The sequence below is a fragment of the Lagopus muta genome, chromosome 1, assembly GCF_023343835.1.
Source record: "Lagopus muta isolate bLagMut1 chromosome 1, bLagMut1 primary, whole genome shotgun sequence".
Taxonomy (NCBI): domain Eukaryota; kingdom Metazoa; phylum Chordata; class Aves; order Galliformes; family Phasianidae; genus Lagopus; species Lagopus muta.
The window spans coordinates 73,571,676-73,592,119 of record NC_064433.1 but is presented as its reverse complement, the minus strand read 5'-3'; the positions used below and the strand labels follow the sequence as shown (position 1 = coordinate 73,592,119).

General features: G+C 40.9%; 1 protein-coding gene across 2 annotated transcripts in view; it reads left to right on the top strand.

The window, feature by feature from the left end:
• Positions 1-20,444, top strand: part of ANO2 (anoctamin 2) — a 186,144-nt gene that overhangs the window by 4,125 nt on the left and 161,575 nt on the right. The window contains exons 2-3 of one of the 2 annotated variants that reach the window (XM_048934567.1): positions 3,917-4,073; positions 6,896-7,270. In XM_048934567.1, coding sequence (XP_048790524.1) covers positions 6,935-7,270 — 336 coding nt within the window. In that variant the 5' untranslated portion in view covers positions 3,917-4,073; positions 6,896-6,934. Of the gene's footprint in view, positions 1-3,916; positions 4,074-4,096; positions 5,357-6,895; positions 7,271-20,444 lie in introns of those variants that run through there. The other variant, XM_048934569.1, reaches the window with a different exon arrangement.

The window sequence follows — 20,444 nt, the reverse complement described above, 5'->3', positions numbered from 1 at the left end:
AGAGTCTGGAGAAAGGAAGACTTCTACTTGGTTGAGGAGGATCTGGTCAGAGAATTTACAGCCAAAATGAATGCAATTAACTCCATGGGTCCCTATAAGATGCGCCTTTGTGTTCTGAGAGAGCTGGTAAGAGTGATTGCTAAAACTCTATCATCAGGAGAGGTCCCTGAAGTCTGGAAGGATAGCCATTGTCACTCCATCCTTCAATAAGGTGAAGAAGGAGGATCCCAGCAAGTACAGGACAGTCTGCCTCACCCTTGTCCCAGAGGTTGTTGTTCCATTACAACTTGTTCAGGATGCTATTTTTGGGAAATTAGTGTAAAATAAGGTAATCAGGAGAAGTCAACATGAATTCACCAAGGGGAAATCGTATTTTATCAATCCTGTAGCCTTCTATGATACACCAGCTGTGTAGATAAGAGGATAGCAGTGGGTGTTGTGTAACTTGACTTCAGGAAAGGCATTTGACATTGTTTCCCATAATATCCTTGTAGGTAAGCTCAGTATGCAATAGGCTCTCCCTATCCCGCATATTTACCTTAGCTTGTGCTTTTGCCAATTCTACCCAGGTGAGAATGCCTCAATCTCAACTTTACTCTGTTCAGCAGCTTTCTTTGTGAAAAACAACTTATCCTACACTACATACAGAAATACTGGAAACTTATACTGCAAAAGCACAATCTACCTCTCACATGTTGAAACTAGAGCTAATTGCTTGCTAAATGTCTTCCCTGAACTCTGTTGTGGGAGTACCTTGTCCTTGGAAGCCATTTGAAATTTTAGGGTATTTGACTGAAGGGAAGACTCAAAGAATATTTTTCTAAAATGAGTGTAGACCTTTAATGTATGCTTTCCAGTTGGAATTCAAGATACAATCTACTACTGTTCTGTGGGGAGTAGCTGTGGTGTTTTCGTGTGTGTGTGTACATGTACACCACAAAGTTATGCATAAGCTTATGTATGAATGAGTATGTGCATGTATACACACCTAACTTAGAATCATAGAATACCCAAGGTTGGAGAAGACCTCCAAGGTCACCTAGTCCCTAACCGTAGTCCAACCACCTACCTACCTCCAATATTTCTCCATTTAGTACAACATCTAAACATTTCTTGAACATCTCCAAGGATGGTGACACAACCACCTCCATGGGCAGACTGTTCCAGTGCCTGACCCCTCTTTTGGAGGAAAAAAAGAATCTTTCTATTTATACCAATTCCTCTACAATATTTAAAGAATGAGAACAAACAAGCCAGATATCATAAAGGCTCTCAGAGTAAAATATTGTGCAGCATCTAAAGCACAATATCCTGAAGAGCCTTAGTACGATAGGCAAGCACTCTGTCAAATGTGGAAGCCATTCAGATCATTTTGGTTCAGTTAGTTTGATTCAGAAAGATGAAAACTTTCTGTGTGAATGGGAATCTTCTAAATTCTGACATGGAATCTACAGTTTTGTCTAAAATGTTATTCTGAATCAAAGTCCCTGCCTGTCTTACCTACTTACCAGTGTTAACCTCACATTTGTGACACAGTTTGTGAAGGCTGGGAAGCATAATAAAAATCAAATCATTTTGTTATGAATGAGTTGCGGATACATATGTTTTTTTTCCCTTGACCCAGCTAAAATGACTAGGAAGTAAAAAGGTCTTTCAGCAACTGTGCTTAAAGTTCTTGTAATATATTCCATACTTAAACTGAAAATACTTTGCATAGCCCCTGGGAATGAAAGCTTCACTAATTAATCATTTGCCTTTGAGTTTCCCTTGTAGCATCATTATGTGCTCCAATGAACTAAAACACTAAGTCTCCTTGCGAAATCAGAAAAGGAAGACTGGTGAGCCAATCTGCTGCATGGTTCAAATGTTGCAGAACACTAATCTGTTACTAGCAGGAAACATAAGAATAATCATGACTTTCAGGGGAAACCCCCACCCCTCAAGCATTTCCTTCTTTATCATTTTACTGACGCCTCTTTTTCACACAATTGCAGGTAAGTAGTTTCAATTGCTGTGGTTTAATCTAGCAAGCAACTGAACACCACACAGGCCTTCACTCACTCTCTCCTCTTCCTCAGTGGGATGGCGGAGAGCATAAGAAAAAAGGTGGAACTTGTAAGTTAAGATAAAAAAGTACGCATGACAACAGAAAAGGAAGAGAGAAATAACAGTAACAACACTAATTATGTATGTGCACATATATATATATTTATATATATATAAAAAATAAGTGATGTACATCAGTTTCTCAGTATCTGCTGACCCCCAGTCAGCTGCAGCCCCTAGCTAAAACCACAAAGAATCTGTATTGAGGGTATAGAAGATTACACAGTGCCTGCCTTTGACTGTTGAAAAATTTAAGAAATTCAAAGATTAAGAGGAAAATCTGATTTCTGGACACTTTTTAGCAATTCTTCTCCCTCCATCCCAAAAAAGAGGAATATGCAGAGTTTAGTTATCACCATCTTCAAGAATGATTCTTTTAGATTTTGCTTAAATTATTTTAATTAAATGAACTCTACACAACTCTGTTGGTTTCCTGCATACAGTTCTCTCTCCAATTCTTTCTCTTTTGAAATGCTGTTTAGGTTCACTGATTCTGCCACCAGTTAGATGTTTCAGCAGTGTAGAAGAAGAACTGTTCTGTCTCATGAACACTAAATAAGAGTGAGAATTATTCCTGCCTTCAGGCCTGCCTAATCTCCACAAGGAAGGTCTGGAGGAAACTGCTGGAATTTCCCAGCACTTTCTTACGGGATACAAGGATCCTGACACAGCTTCTAACACAGAGTAGCAAATGCCATAGGACATTTCCTCTTAGACTGCAAAGTAACTACATTATCTGTTTGGGTTTTTTTTGTTGTTGTTGTTGGCTTTTTTTTTCTTTTTTTCCCCACCTTACGCAGAAGAATTTCATTGCTAGGATTGTTTACTAAAAAGGTAAGAAGAGTGGGGCTAGACATGTGAAGCAAATGGGTCATCTCTTTGGTAGAATACACTAGTACTTGAAAGACCAAACCATAACTCCTGAACCCAATAAGCATCTCAAATAAACTATTGGTAAAAAAACAGGCGATTTTCATTTACAGCTATGGTACCACTAGAGGGGGAAAGAATATGAAACATCAGTACATTACACAGGTTTCTGTACCCATTACTTTTTACCTTTATTCTTGCATAATATTACTGACTCTGTTGACTGCATTTGAATCCTGTAATCCTGTAATCAAAAATTATTCTTCTCTATTGTTATTGTACAATTCTGTACAGCAGAGATACAGTTACTAATTACACTGATAGTGAATAGGGAATGGCATGCAACTACTGCCCCCCTTCAATTATGCTGCCTTGTGACCATGGCATTCTTTTGTACTGGAGATGGGAAGCACATCTAAAACTAAAATTCTCATGACATTAGTCCCTCAGAATAACTCCAGAAGTTGAGTTCTTAGTAGAGAATGACTTAGCCAGAATCTTCTATCTGAATGAACTAGATTTTGTTCATGTTATACTAGCTGTAAGTCATAAGCAAATGTGACTCACTTCAGTTCTAGTGATTTAGTTTCCATGCAGCATGAATGGTTCACCCAGAGAGCCCTGATGCAATCACAACACACAACATACAGCTTCCTCATGTTTAGGAGGGAGGTCCGTGGCTAGTTGCAGTACACTTAATTTCCAGGATCTAATTTTGTGATTAAAGGAGGAGTACAATGATACTGAACAATCAGGATAGTACTGAACTAAATGCAGTATCTGCTATTCCTCTGCAGTTGTAGGTATTCTTCTCTAAATCATCTAGTTCAGTATCTGAAGTCTAACAGTGTTCATTAATTGTCCTACTTCCTATTCCTTTAGGAAACCACCTGCACAAAAGCCCTATTTATATAACACTAATCAATTCTCATTCCTCAAGTCTGAACAGGCAGAAGGCAGCAACATCATCAAGAGGGTATTTCTTGGGATACAACAGCAAATACCTAACGGTTCCTCAAAACAGGCCTTCCTTGCACAGCAGCGGGATCAGTGGATCTTTAGAAGCACCTAGCTGTGTGGATACTGACTGCAGTTCTGTAAGTAGGATTTTATGTTCATTGACATAACTCTAATAACTTTGGGAAGAAGAAAAGGTTTGGAGTAGGATGAGCAGAGTATGATGCATTCCTTCTCTGTTAGGCAAAACCAAGCTGTACTGAGAAAAGTGACTGCTAGTAGACATATCCTACAACTTTAGATAGTTCACTAGGTTCTTGTATTGTAATTTGTGTCTTAATAATGGGTGTTCCAGTGGTATCACCAAGATTCTATTGAGTATTTACCGGAGTCAAAATTTTTTGAAAAAGAATAGAGAGGTTGCTATTACCTTGGTGAAGGAATAGATTTGCAGGTTGATGACAGAATCGGCTGTCCCTCTTCAAAGTGTGGGTCAGCACATACCCAGGTGTTAATGTGAACAAGATTGGAACTGGGGTGGCTACAGCCTTCCTATCAAAGCCAGTGTAAGAGGAGAGATCTCCTGAGGTATGTATGTAGTTATAATATTTTCTATTAGAGGATTAGAACTCATTAAATGTGGATCCTACCGTCCCATATTCTTTTTGCTTGGTGTGCTAATTACTTATCTTGGAAATATTATGAAGCCATGAATCTGGGACTGAAAATAGTAATTTAGAACACTCTTAACTTCTAGAATGGCTATGAGAAAGATCTTGATGGCTCTTCCAGAAATTTTGCAAATTGCAACTTACTTGATAAGTTTTTCTTTCTAATAAGGTCTTCCTGTGACAAACAAGTGAAGTGGTGCGAATTTAGAGCAAAAAAAAAATATTTGACAAAAATTTATGGGAATTTTGTCCTGTTCTCTTAGCAATAGAAACCTGCAGTAATTGGGATGGCATTTTGCTGCCAAAAGTCTGTAGTAAGGAAGCATCAAGAGTCAACAGGAGAGGGGGAGGAGGAAAAGGGCACAATGGTATCTTCTCATCCTTTTATTTTGTGTAACTCCAGCAACACCTAATGTTGCTATGGTGATCTGTCACGTGACTGGGATGTGGCAGCTGACTGCACGCAGGTAATAAACAAGAAAATCTGCTAGCGACTTTCCATGTTCTTTAACTTCCTTGTTCCTTCTCCTGTGTTTTTTTTTGGTGAATCTCATTTCTGCTTGCACTTGCCCATAAGGGAGGAGCCAGTGTTTAGAGTTCATCTTCTCTAGATACAGCTAAACATTGCATTGTGCCAGTAAGCAGGAGGTGGTGACATCATCACTTCTGTGTTGTACTGTGTGAAACTGGAAGGGAACATATTTTTCTTCATTGTGGCAGAGATGGATCCAGAAGTTTTGCGTGGACTGCCTGTGAGTACTTTATGAAAATGAATCGAACAAGGACACAGGGAATTGCAATAAAATGCTATCTCCCAAGCAGATTTATATTCTGTCAGAATGCATTGCTGAGTGTAAATTTATATGTGCCTAGAGGGACTGTCTTGATGCAGTACACATAAGTTTGAGATAAGTGTAATGTGTGCAACAGATTATCTGGTGATAATTTCAGGAAAGAAAGGATGGAGTGTGCACATTAAAAAAAATATTTAGAGATATGGTGATTGAAAGCTGCTTTGTGGGAAACTGAGATGTGAAGGGAAACAATGAAAATCAGGTTTTTGGGTGATATTAGCAACATGTGCATTTATATAATGTCTTGAAGTATTCGTGTTGTGTTAACAAATGACTGCAAAAAGTAGGTTTGGTTAACTTTGAAGTGCTACCACTACATGTAATAGAAGGGGAGGTAGGGAAGAGAAAGGAATTTTTAACAGTACTTGTCAGTATTTTACTTGTATAGAAACCTGTGGGAGCCATAAAAAGCTGGATTTATGGGTTGATTGATCTGAATTAGTGTGACTCTATTTATTTGCTTTTATGTAGTTCCCCAGTCCCAGGAGAGCTGTTGTCATGGTAATGAATGGCACTGGTTAGGTGAAGGGTTTTAAGATACAGCATTGACCAGGATGTGGTGGTTGTTAAAAATTTGAAAGATATACAAGCTACCTTAGTGAAAGAATTGGAAGTTAATGCCTAAAATCTAATTTCAGTGTTCAACAAATGTACATCAGATTTGCTGTCTCTGCAGGGGGTGGGGTTAGAACAGAAGTAGTTCCATGCCAGGATTTGTACAGAGGGGAGAAGATGGCAGAGGCAGTCCACAGTTGAGTAGAACGTAAGTGATCTTAATGTCATTGATTTAGTCGTTGATTTTCTTTTGCAGTGCTGCTGTTCAGTCACATACTCTTCTCTTATTAAAATACACATCAACTGTATTTTCTCTCTAATCCCTGGTATTTGCCAAATAATCTGTGTCCAGCTCTGCCCTTCTTGCCCTAGCACTACTTGGAGGAACATTTTCATGTTCTGCCTTGAATCAGTTTTTTCTTTTCCTTCTTGCACAAATTTGTCTGATTCTTTTCCCTGTCCAACTTTCTTCCCCAGTTCATCCTTTTCTATGTCATGAGCTGTAATGTGATTCTTTTTTCTCAAACTTCAATCCCATTTTAAAATGCTGATGTAGCCTCCTATGTCCTGTTTATACAGAGGCCAAAGAGACAGTGCAGACATACCTGACCATACCAGCACATCAGAGGGTTAGCTATCTTGTACATTTCAAGGAGCAAGATAAAGCTGCTATATTTACGCACTCCTATATGTTTACAGTCAGAGGATGTCAACATGACCTAATCTGAACAATAGGGTAACAAGTTTATAGCTCATTTGTATTCTCAATCTCCAATTTTTACTCTGCTCAACTAGTACTTTTAAATACCTGTGTAAATTCAGACCCAAGGTCTGGCGTCTCCTTGGACTTTTTGGTTTTCCATCCATGTATTTCCATCCCAGATTATAAACAATTACCTGGACGGGACCCAAAGAGAGGCCATGGACTCCATGAGTGGCATGCACTTCAGTGATAGCAACAGAAAGGTTGATTATGTTTTAGTCTACCACTACCGGAAACGCCTCACCCAGCACAGTCCTGGGGCTGGATCACCAGGACCAATACACATGGCAGCCTCCATGGCCATTGTTTCAAATGGAGAGACCAAGAAGGGCGGCCTCAATCTGCAGCAAGACAATGGCCAGCATACCCCTCAGGAGGCTCAAGTGATTGAGCTGGACCCACTGGACACCCTGGAGGAGGAAAAACGACTGCAGAGGGAAGAGTATGAATGCAATCTCATGGCAGCTGGACTGGAGATTGAGAAGGACATTGAGGTAAGAGGGAGAAAATTGTGTATCCTGAATGGTACTGGGTGCATGATGGGTAATGGCCATCGTGTTGCGTAAGATGGACATGCAGGAAGCATAAACAATGGCAAGCAGAAGCCTGGCTGTGACCCTGCATCAGAGCCAAGCCTATCTCTATACCTTCTCTGGTTTAATGATAACCAATAGGAGAATCATGTATTACATGTACTGTTCCTGAGGTATCTCATAGCCATTTAAGAAGCTAATCATAAACCTTGTCACTGCTGATCACTGCTGAACATCCTAGAATTTAAAGCTGTTGCTGTAACCCCAAATTAGGAATCATCAGAAATAAATTACATGAACTATTTTATACATGCCTGTCAATGTTTTACAGGCTGCTTTTTTGGCCCAGTTCCATGACTAGTGGGGTGGGGGGACCCATGCCCCAGGAAAGGGAAAAGGGGGAAAAAGGGTAGTATGTAGTGTGTAGTTCTCTTCTGAAAATGAGGTACCCAGAACTATCCATGATCCATGGAACTGGAGCATTAACTCTTTAATTCCCAATGCACTACATGATGTTATGATGTAGAATACTGATAACAAAAGCCACAAAACCATGGCATTCCACTCCTTATTCCACATCACTACATCATGCTTAATATGTACAAACAAACAAATATTATGTAAGTAACAAACAATAAACATATGTACACACTCATATATTTACATATATTTACATGGAATTGCAGATTGTATGCACTCAACATCAAATTCCCTTGTGGTACACATTGAACGTTCCCATTTTTCTGCATCACCCACCAAGTAGATCCAGGTCCCTGAGTAAACAGAAGCTTGAGAGACCCAAACTGCTTTCTCCAACATGCTTTTTACATGTACTACAGGGACTTATCTCCCTTTACAGTATGCAGGGAGCTGGATTAGGCAGGGCCATCACAATTGATAGATCCTTCAGTGTTGACCAACCAGGTAGCTTCTCCCTCTGCTTAAATATTCCACCACCCATTGCTTTTAACATAGTTTTTAACAATCCATCGCATCACTTGATTTTACCAGAAGCTGGTGAATGATAGGGGATATGATAAATCCACTCAATACCATGCTCTTTGGCCCAAGTATTTACAAGAGAATTTTTGTAATGAGTCCCATTGTCTGACTCAGTTCTTTCTGAAGCACCATGTTGTCTCAGAACTTGTTTCTAGAGAGCGAGTATGGTGTTTTGGGTGATAACATGGGATACTGCATGCTTCAAGCTACCCAGTGGTTGCCTTCACCATGGTAAGCACATAACATTTAGCATCTCAGGTTTGTGGCAAGGTGATACAATCAGCCTGTCATGGCTCCCCATATTTATACTTTTGCCATGGCCCTTCCCCCTAGAGAAGTTTCATCCTCTTGGCTTGTTTAATTGCCGCATGTGTTTCACAGTCATTAATAATCTGTGAAATTATAAATAACTGTGTTAAGTCCACCTCTTGATCTCTAGCCCACTAATATGTTGTATCTCTTCCTTGGTGCCCATACTCTTTATTTAGGCAGAAATGTCTTTCCACAGTTCAGCAGCCCAAATACATCTACCACTTCATTGACAGTTGTTTTATTCCTACTGCTGTAACCACCAACATACAGCATTTGCTACCATCCATGAGTCAGTGTAAAGATAAAGCATTGGTCACCTCTCCTGTTCAGCAACATCTGAGGCCAGTTGGACAGCCTTTACCTCTGCAAATTGTCTTGATTCTCCTTTTCCTTCAGTGGCCTCTGCAACTTGTTGTGTAGGGCTCCAAACAGCAGCTTTCCATCTGTGATGCTTCCCCACAATAGACATGATCCGTCTGTAAACGGGGCATATTTCTTTTCATTCTCTGGTAGTTCATTGTATGATGGGGCCTCTTTAGCACACAGTACTTCTGCTGGTGATGTTTCAAACTTTTTACCCTTAGGCCAGTCAGTGATCACCTCTAGGATTCCTGAATGACTGAGGTTCCCAGTTTGAGCTCATCACATAATCAGTGCAATCCATTTACTCCAAATGGCATCAGTAGCATTGTGGGTGGAGGGAACAGTCCTTTAAACATGCAGTTTAGCACATGCAGTTGAGGTGCTAGAAGGAGATGCATTTCATTACTGATTACTTCAGAAGCAGCTTAAACCCCATCATATGTGGCTAAGATCTCCTTTTCAGTTGGAGCATAGCACTTTTCAGACCTCCTGTATGCTTGACTCCAGAATCCAAGGGGTGGGCCCTGGGTCTTTCCTGAGATTCCAAGTGGGACCTTTCTCTCCAGCAGTAGTGTAGAGGGTGTTCTTTACATCCTGTCCCTTCTGTAGTGGCCCCATGGCCATGGCTTAGGCTATCTCTTGTTTAATTTGGTCAAAAGCCTGCTGCTGCTCAGGACCCCACATAAAATTATACTTCTTCCACATCACTAATCAACCCATGGCAAATGGTCGGACTATATTTCCACTCCTGACGCAAACAGTTCCAGGTATATTGAATGCCCCTCCAGGTAAAAGCCAATTGTGGCCTACATTCTGTGGCTGAAGGAATGGAGAAAAAGGCATTAGCGATGTCAGTGGTGGCATACCACTTGGTGGCTTTTGACTCCAATTCATACTGGAGTTCTAGCACATCTAGTACAGCAGCACTCAGTGGTGGTGTGACTTGATTCAGGTCACAGTAGTCTACTGTCAGCCTCCATTCCCTACTGGCTTTACACAATGACCATATGGGGCTGTTAGAAGATGAGTGAGTTTTGCTTATCACTGCCTGACTCTCTAGCTGACAAATCAACTTATGAATGGGGAGCAAGGAATCCCTGTTACTGTGGTACTGCCATCTGTGTACCATTTTTATAGCAATTGGTACCTGTTGCTCTTTCACTCATAGCAACTTGACAGATCTTCTGATAGGCCAGATAAAACAGACAGCTGATTAACACTGTCTGTATCTACAGGAGCTATTCCAAAGCACCCACGGATACCCCTTGTGATCCTTAAAATGTTCCCTTCTGTAGTGATCAATACCAAGTATACAGGGAGCTCCTGGGCCAGTCATAATAGGATGCTGTTACTGATCTTCACCAGTAAGGCTTATTTCCACCTCCAACAAAATCAACTCTTGGGAATCCCCTATCACCCCAGAAATATAAATTGATTTTGTCTCTTCATGACTTGATGGCATTAGAGTGCACTGTGCACCAGTGTCTGCCGGTGCCTTATATTTCTGTGGTTTTGATGCTCCAGGCCATCGAATCCACACAGTCCAATACACTCTGCTGTCCTTTCCCATCTGGCTAGGGGCAGAACTCCTGTATTTGTTACCTCTATCATTTTTCTTGTGAGAAGAAGTGTATCATTCTCCTGTGAGCCATGAATCAGAGTCCTCATGGTTTTTTGCCATGTCCCACAGCAACTGGAACAATCACCTTTTCGGAGGAGTTCATCTGGGCATTCATCTGTCTTGTGATTCTTTTTCCTGAGCTTGAAGTGCAGGAGTGGGTTTTTAGAGTCACTTCTTCATATCTTTTCCATGGTCATGTAGGTAATACTACAAGACAATATGTGACACAGTCTTACTGTTGTCACTTCCTCAAGCAGGATGTCCTCTTTTAATAGGTGAGATGTTGTATGACACAAGTTGGAAGGAAACTAATTTGATCAGCCCCTCCAGTAGGCTGTTTTGATAATCTTGATCCCTATCAGGTGTCTCTGATGCCACCATCAAGTTTCATCAGTTCCATCATATTAAAGCACAGTAGACAGTCCATCATACCTTTTTGATTATTCTCTACTCTGTCCAGTCTTTCAGTTACTTTTGAAATGGTTGAAATGCAAGCTCATATAGGGGTTAAATGTAACTCAGAGTCATGAAGTCTATTAATCAGTTCATTTAAAAAATAAGGGGTCTTCTTTCCCTCTGCCATAGAAGTAACCAGGTGACAATGGGTTCATATGGGTGGTGTGAAGAGTCTTTTCTCAAACCTTGAATTTCTGTCTTTTTCAGAGGTCGAGTGGTAATGGTGATGATGTCTTCCTCACCTCCCACTCTTTCAGGACTTGTTCTTGCCCTCCTGGGCATTGGTGACCATGATCCTACTGGGGGTTCCTCTCTCTGGATCTCTTAGATCTCCAAGCCACTCCTCTTGTCTTCTTTCCTCCTCTTCTCTTACAGTGTCTTATACTTTCTCCTCTTCCTCTTTCTTCCATTCTAAATAAGGTGATAAGATGATCATTTTCTATCCTGTTACAGGGGCAACTGACATCAATTCTGGTGCCTCCTGTGATTGATCAAGTTGATCATTTTCAGTGCTCTTTCTCTCCAGCTCAGCTTAGAGTCTGTCTTGTTAGGTTAGGAAGATGTCTTGTTCAGCTAGAAGGGTGTCTCATTGAGATTGAAGTTTTACTTGTTCAGTTTGGAGACTGTTTAATTTGGATTGGAGGGTGTCTTGTTTGGCTTGAAGACTGTCAAGCTTGGATTGGAAGGTGTCTTGCTTGGTTTGGAGGGCCTCTTGTTCAGATTGGAGGGTATCTCATTCGAAATGGAGACAGTTGAGTTTGTATTGAAGGGAGTCTCACTTGGTTTGGAGGGTGTCTCATTTGGATTGGAAGCTGTCTTGTTCATTTTGACGGGTGTCTCATTCAGGTTGGAGATCTCTTCTCTCAGGTTGGAGATTCTCTATCTTGGACTGGAGATTCTCTCAGATTGGAGAATTTTCTTCTCAGTGTGGAGACTCTCTTGCTCAGTCTAGAGATTCTGTTCCTCGTCCAGAATACTCTCTTTCTGAACCTGGAGATCCTCTCTCTCGGCTCGGAGACAATCTCTTTTGGTTTGGAGACTGTTTCCCAACTAGGAGACTCTCTTTCTAGTCATGAAGATTTTCTCTCTTGGTTTGGACTCTCTCCTGGAGACTCTCCCTTTCTGTTCAGAGACTCTTTCTTTCGGCTCAGAGACTCTCCCTTTCAGTTTGGAGACCCTCTTGCTCTATTTCGGAAACTCTCTCCCTCTCTGGAATAGTATTGAATAAGGCCCGATAAGCATAAGCCAGGCCCCAAATACTTTGTGCCTCCTCAGATCTTCCTGAGCTGCAATATTCCTGTCTCAAATATCTGCTTCGGCTCTTAGGATCTTGCAAGTGTTCAGGAGTAAAGTTCCATGATAGTGGGATGTCCATCTCTCTAAAGTCTCTCCCAAGTCCCTCCACACTCACTGCCATTCAGTATTCTCTGGCTTTGGGGAAGGCTTCCTCAAAATATGGTAAGTATAGACACTGAGTGAAATGATGAAGCGTACATTCAGGGAGATTAATGACATGATCAGATGAGCATTCAAAAAATGCATAAAGGATTCAAAGGAAAGACTGGGAAACTGTTAAAAAAATACAAGTTCTGTAGAATTAGCAACTCCCTCTGGAGTTGTATGCCACATTGTATGCATATACCAGGTAGGTACTTCCATTAGTGTTTTCACAGAATCACAGAATTGTAGGGGTTGGAAGGGACCTCCAGAGATCATCGAGTCCAACCCCCCTGCCAAAGCAGGTTCCCTACACCAGGTTGCACAGGTAGGCATCCAGGCAGGTATTGAACATCTCCAGAGAAGGAGACTCCACAACCTCCCTGGGCAATTGATTCTGTGTACTTACATACTTATATTGAAGAACAGTTTTACAAGACAAAGCTTTTTTTTTTTTTTTTTTTTTTTTTTAAACAAAGAAGCAAGCTAGCAGCACCCAAAATGTTTACAAATATCCCAGAATATTGGCAGTCTTCCTGGACTTCAAGGCCTTGTTTTCAGTACAGCTACCTGCAGTCCTGATAAGCTTTCTAATGAAGCTCTCCGAGAGCAGAGAAAGATTTATTCTAAAAGCCAAAAAGTGGCCTGTGCCCACATGTCAGTGATTTATGGGCTGATTCAGCCCAATTTCATGACTGGTGGAGTGGGGGGAACCATGGACCTAATTATTAAATCAGTTAAGCAATATATGTCTAGTTTTCAAATTCCTTATAATTTTCTACCACTTTTTACTGTTGTTCTCTCCAAAGAGAAACTTTGTTCTGCCTTGTAATATAACATTCTCGTTTGTTTTGTTTTGTTTTAAATTCAGTTATTATTTTGCATGTACAAGTAAAGTGCACAATGAAGGCAAAGAACCTGAAGGTGTGTTCCAAATTTTTCCCCATCTAACATGACTCCGAGTACATAGAATGATCCACAAGGGTCCACAACTAACAGACTCAGTTTAAGGAGCTCTTTAGTTGGTTAATCTCTTCAAACCAAAGTCCAGTATAGCCTGTGCTCAGAAAAACAGTATAATTACCATAACTTAGTGCTATGTGGAATTGACATTTGGTAGAAGAGTAGAACAGAAGAGGAAGCTCCCTATTCAGATCAGCTGACAGCAGGTTAGCAGCAAGGAACTACTGTTTTGCATACTTTGTATGAGTGAAAACAATATTTCTGTATGTGACTGATCCATTTGGTATTATGAAGGTAAAGGAAGATAAAGGAAATCTTGTGTTGACTCTTGTGTATGTCTGCAGAATCAGCTAGCTTCTATTTTACAGTACTGTATTAGTGACCCCACCTGCAAATACTTAATGCTAATCTGCAGTGTTAAGCATTTGCAGGATTTTCTTCTTCTCCTTCAGAAGTAAAACACAGTTAAAATCACAGTAAAAATATTTTTCCAATATACTTGTGTCAGAGTCCAAATTCTTTGGTTCATCTTCACAAATTTAAGAGGAAAAGTCAACAGGTAACATTTATCCTTGCAAGTTAGCTGCCAAAATATGAGAATCACCTCCAAATAAATGCTATTTAACAGGCAGTGACACAGGTCAACCTCTGCATTAGATATGTAAAAAATAGTATAATGATAAGGTCACCTAAAGGCCACCTCAAGGCCACCTTGAATATTCCACTTCAATTCTCAGGAATGACAATAAATACTATTGACACTGCAGGAAGTTCTGAGGTTTGATTTTCCTTTTCCCTTCCCTTTCCCTTCCCTTTTCCCTTCCCCTCCCTTAATGACTGCAAAGTAAAATGTACTTTATTCAGTCTGTATTAGGCATTGCAAAAGTATAGCACGAATAGAATGAAAAAACACTAACTTAGCATTCTGACAAAGTGCATCATTTTCAAGAACAGGGGAAATGAAACATGGTTTTCTAAATGGCTTTTACAAGATGAGAACATCTTTTAACAATAACATGGCAACAGTTTTAAAATCAAGTATAGATTACCCTTCAAGAAGCTTATCTAACTGGAATTTTTGAGCTAGTGTATTCAAAATATCTCATTAAATGATGCTGGCTACATCACAGTTCAAGCCAAGGAAGTCCTTGAGAAGGTACTCAATGTATCAGCTTATGTAGCACTATTGACTAGAGTAGTGCTGATGGAGTTTAGATTCTTCTACTTAGTATTCCAACACATGTTTTTAAGGCTTCATTTAAAAAACAAAACAAAACAACAACAACAACAAAAAAAAAAAACACAGAAAGAATCTTCAAAATATTTAACCATAAAATCCAAAACCCCACCTGGGCTAAAATAAAAATTATAGTGCTGCAGTTGTTTTGTCCCACTAAGATACTCCCTCTCTGGCACAAGGCTTTTATCTTTTGCCTCCTGTCAGTGGTGGAAGACAATAGTAACCAAAATCATATCATGGTAAATTATAGTCCAAGTAGAGCATGCTTCTGTTGAGTAGTCCCACCTGTGTTTCTGCATTGCAAGTTGTTTTCTTGGGTCTGTTACATTATTGATTACCATAGTTATGTCATAATGTAATTTATTTTAGTGTCAATATCTTTCAGTGGGAAAAGTGGAATTTAACTGTCCAATACTTTTATTTCAATAGATCGTTTTTTCCTTGACAAAATATTTTTCAGTACAAAACATTTCAGATTTTAATTATAGTGGTATTTCTTAATGTGGATATAATTAGAAAAATGATACCATTTTACATATTTTTTTCAATGTGATTTGCAGGTAATTCCAAGAAAAGCCCTTAGCATCTATGAAGAATCTTGCAGGCACTTAATACAAATATTCAAGTTATTTCAGAACATACCTTCATCTAAAGTGCAGAGGGAAGCTTAGCAATAAGATACATTAATTTTAAGAAAGTAGAAAAAGTTGATGACTCTAGGATGTTTATTCATATTAATGAATGCTTTATGAAGCCAAGAAAGTAACATGCAGAGTGGTGTAATATTGGAAGAAGAGTGGGGTCCTTTGTGGCCTAAGTACTTGGACGTTTCGTTCACTCTCTCTTCATCTCTCTCACTCTGAACAAGAGAATGGCAATACTTAGGGGGAACACTTCATATCCCCATTACATAAATATTTGATGGGTATTTTTCAACTTCTCTTGTTACTCAAGCATTAATTAGAGAAAACATGTTTAGCTCTTCTATGGGGCTGAAATGTAATACACAGCTATTATAGAATCGATTTTGAACAGATGCAAGGTCTGCAGCGATAGTGAAATAGAGGTGAGGAGAGGCTGAACGAACTGGGCTTGTTTAGCTTGGACAGAGAAGGCTCCAGGAAGACCTGATTGTGGCCTTACAATACATGAAGGGAGCATATAAACAAGAGGGGGAATGGCTGTTTACAAGGGTAGATAGTGATAGAACAAGGGGGATGGTTTTAATCAGACAGGAGAGATTTAGGTTAGATATTAGGAGGACGCTTTTCACTCAGAGGGTAGTGATGCACTGAAACAGGTTGCCCAGAGAGGGTGTGAATGCTCCACCCCCCAGAGGCATTCAAGGCCGGGTTGAATGTGGCTCTGGGCAACCTGGTCTAGTGGTCGACAATTCTGCATGTAGTAGGGAGCTTGAAACTAGGTAATCATTGTGGTCTTTTCAACACAGGCCATTCTATCATTACATGATTCCATGATGAAAATAGTGTCAAAATGATTATCTGTTTAAGGAGAAATTTTATTTCAGTTTTAGAGAGGATTTTGGAGTAGCTTCATGGGTGTTGGATGTGGTTCAAATACTGTTAAAATAATGATTGATGGTAACAATTGTCTAGGCTGACTGTTTTGTCAAAGTTGAGAAGCTTGCATTATGAGTCCTGTTTTTTAATTATTGTGTTGTCACCTAAATAGACTACTGGGCGGACAGAATTACTCCATGTATTTTAGTCAACATCCAGACACTTAACGCTGAGCTCCTAGTTACTTTAGTCAAAATGGCTTCCAAAGGTCTTAGATAAAACCGAAGGGATACTTTGAAGTGAGTTTATACACTATCAGTTATGTTTCTGGAGCTCTTGGGCCAGAAGTAACAAATCTTGCAAATTATCTATGGTTTCAGAAAAAGAGGCATTAAAATCTAGAATTTCAGATGATAGTAGATTTGAACTGTACAATTTGGTGATATTTACAATGAAAGTTGAGCAAGAAACATCCCTATTTTACCCACATTTACCTTTATAGACTTGCCTGGTAAAAATGGCAATAGCCTCCCAAGCTTATGATCCCTTTTTTCCTAAGTGTACTGTGCTGAGTTCTGCCACCTGCTGGAGAAGCTATTTCTATTTTCTCCAAACTACTACAGAGATAAGAAGACAGCAGACATGGTTCATTTTTCTCCACTGGAACACAGCAGGGGAGAATGTGACAGTTGTGGGGAAAGGTATGAAAACTAACAGAATCAGCTTGGTTTGTTCACAGGTTGACCCATGAAAAGATTTTTAAATTGTTGGTAGTCTTGTTTGTAGCAGAAATTTTAATCTATAAATTAAATCTGTGGAGACAACTGGAAGAGTGATGCAGAAGCCCTGAGGGATGCAGCTCGTCACCAATTATACTGCAGTCACCAAAGAGCCCCTGGAGGAAATCTGGAGGCTGAAATGGTGATAATTTCTGCAAACTGTTTAGACTAGTGCAGACTGAATAGCTGTTTCACAGAAGTAATGTAGTTAAATATAAGATAGTTTGGGGATTTGGGTCCTACGATTTGCTGCTTTTCTGACCTTTTAAGGGACGGAAACCATACTGCTGCTTATTGGGGTGAGGAAGAAACAGTTTCTGGATGAAGACTCCTCCAGTGGCTCCTCCTGCTGCCTGGTGTGTCTCAACTTGTTCTTTGGCAGAAAAATAAATCCTCAATTTGGGAGATTTGGTAGTAGGGAGAACGGGACTTCACTATCCTCTGACAACTGCCTGTTTTGTCTGTAGTAGAAGCAGCCCTATAAGAATTTCTGCTACCAAGTAAGCAATCACTTCCATATGCTTGCTGACTGAGTATGTATCATTTGAACTCTTATTAATTGGAGACATTCTTCTTAGTCTTGTTTTCATACCTTATGTGAAGGAAACAAAAGAGATCTTATGCAACTCCTTTCCAATAGACATTGGAAATTTGTGTGGGAGTGGATAGAGCACTGCAGGGAACTGTTCCCTGGTTTTAATATGTTGCTATTATAAATATATACGTTAATATAAATTAATATCATTGTGTATTTTATGTTGTTGCTATACAAGACAAAGATGAGACTGTACTTCATTCAGAGTTTTTGTTCTGTATGAAAGCAAATTAAAAGGCAGTCTAAGTCTGAAAATTCTGTGGCTCATTGACCAGAACAGCTAGAAGGGCAGCAAGAAGGAACAAATTTATTTTCACATGGAATTACAAGGTTGGAAAGAACCTACAAGATCATCTAGTCCAACTATCCTCCTACCACCATTACTACCCACAAGCTACTAAACCTTATCTCGTAGCTCCTCTTCTAGACACCTCTTGAACACTGCCAAGGATGGTGACTCCACCACCTCCCTGGGCAGGCCATTCCAGTGCCCTACCACTCTCTGAGAGAAAAAGATTTTCCTTATGTCTAATCTAAATCTCCCCTGGTGCAACTTGTGGCCACTTCCTCAAGTTCTATTTGTTGTCTGGGAGAAGAAGCTGAACCTCTCCTCATCACAGCCTTTCTTCAGGAAGTTGTAGAGTGCAATGAGATCTCCCTTGAGCCTCCTCTTCTCCAGACTGAACAATCCCAGCTCCCTCAGCCATTCCTCATAAGACTTGTGTTCCAGACCTCTCACCAGATTTGTTGCCCTCCTCTGGACACATTCCAGGGCCCTGATGTCTTTCTTGTAGTGAGGGGCCCAAAACTGAACACAGTACTTAAGGATGTGCCTCGCCAATGCTGAGTAGAGGGGGATGATCACCTCCCTGCTCCTGCTGGCTACAGTATTTCTAATGCAGGCCATCATGGCTCTTGGCCACCTGAGCACACTGTCGGCTCATGTCTAGCCAAGCATCAACCAACACCTCCAGGTCCCTTTCCTCTTCATAGTCATCCCCACTCAGCCCCAGGCCTATATTGCTGCATAGGGTTATTGTGGCCAAAGTGCAGGACCAGGCACTGGGCCTTATTGAACCTCATCCCATTAACTTCAGCCCAGTGATCCAGCCTATCCAGATCCCTCTAAGAAGCCTCCCAACCCTCAGGCAGACCGACACTACCTCCCAACTTGGTGTCATCTGCGAACTTACTGAGTGTATACTCAGTTCCCACATCTAGGTCATCAATATTATTGTATTTATAATTATAATTATATTATATATATATTATATTATATATGTATCAATTACATATTATATATTATTATATTATACATATTATAATTATAATTATATTTCCTGATATATGTTGGAAATATAATATGGCTCAAAGGAAGCAGTCCAAGAAGTTTCTAGAGTGTGTGGAAGGTAGCTTCTTTACACAGCTGGTACGAGAGCCTACCAGGGATGGTGCCCTGCTTGACCTGCTCTTTGCTTACAGAGAAGGACTGGTAGGTGATGCGAAGGTTGGAGATTGTCTAGGGCAGAGTGACCATGAATACCATAAAGTGAGCCATAGGGGGAGAAGACCGGTGTGGATGAGCCGGAAATTACTGTCAAGACTCAGGAAGAAAAAGAGAGTCTATGTCCTCTGGAAGAAGGGACAGGCTACTAGGGGAGATTACAAGGAAGTTGCTAAGGTATGCAGGGAGGAAGTCTGGAAGGTGAAAGCCCATCTTGAACTTAGAATGGCCACTGCAGTAAAGGAGAATAAGAAATCCTTTTACATATATATCAGTGGCAAGAGAAGAACCAAGGATAATCTCTATCCTTTAATTGAAGCAGTGAAATCGATGCAGGGGAATGTGACCACGGATGACAAGGAGAAGGCTGAGGTCCTCAATGCCTTCTTTACATCTGCCTTTAATAATCAGACCAGTTATTTTCAGGGCACTTTGTGCCCTGATCTGGATATCCGGGCTGATACGCAGAATGTCCCCCCGGAGATTGAGATGGAGACCGTTAGGGAGCTCCTCCTCCATTTGGGCAGTCACAAGTCTCTGGGAGTGGATGGGCTTCATCCTAGGGTGCTGAGGGAATTGGCAGGGGTGATTGCTAAGCCGCTCCGGCTATCTACCAGTACTCCTGGTTGACTAGAGAGGTTCCAGAGGATTGGAGGCTTGCTGATGTGACTGCCATCTACAAGAAGGGCCGTAAGGAGGATCCGGGAAACTACAGGCCTGTCAGCCTGACATCAGTGCCAGGGAAGGTCTTGGAACAAATCCTCCTGGGAGAGATCACATGGCTTGTGCGTGATGTCCACGGGATCAGGCCCAGCCAGCATGGCAAGTCATGTTTGACCAACCTCATCTCTTTTTACGACTGGATGACCAGACTGGTAGATGAGGGAAAGGCAGGTGATGTAGTCTACCTAGACTTCAGCAAAGCCTTTGACATGGTCTCTCACACTATCCTTTTGAGGAAAATGGCTGCCAGTGGCTTGGACAGTTTTACCCTCCGTTGGATAAGGAACTGGCTGGATGGCCGTGCTCAACAGGTGGTGGTCAATGGAGTTAAGTCTAGCTGGCGACCTGTTACAAGTGGTGTCCCCCAGGGGTTGGTGCTGGGGCCCATCCTGTTTAATATTTTCACTGATGACTTAGATGAAGGGATTGAGTGTGCCCTGAGTAAGTTTGCAGATGACACCAAGCTCGGAGGTGGTGTCGATCTGCCTGAGGGTAGGGAGGCCCTGCAGAGGGATCTAGAGAAGCTGTATCACTGGGCCGAGGTGAATGGGATGAGGTTTAACAAGGCCAGGTGTCGGGTCCTGCACTTTGGCCACAACAACCCCATGTAGCGCTATAGG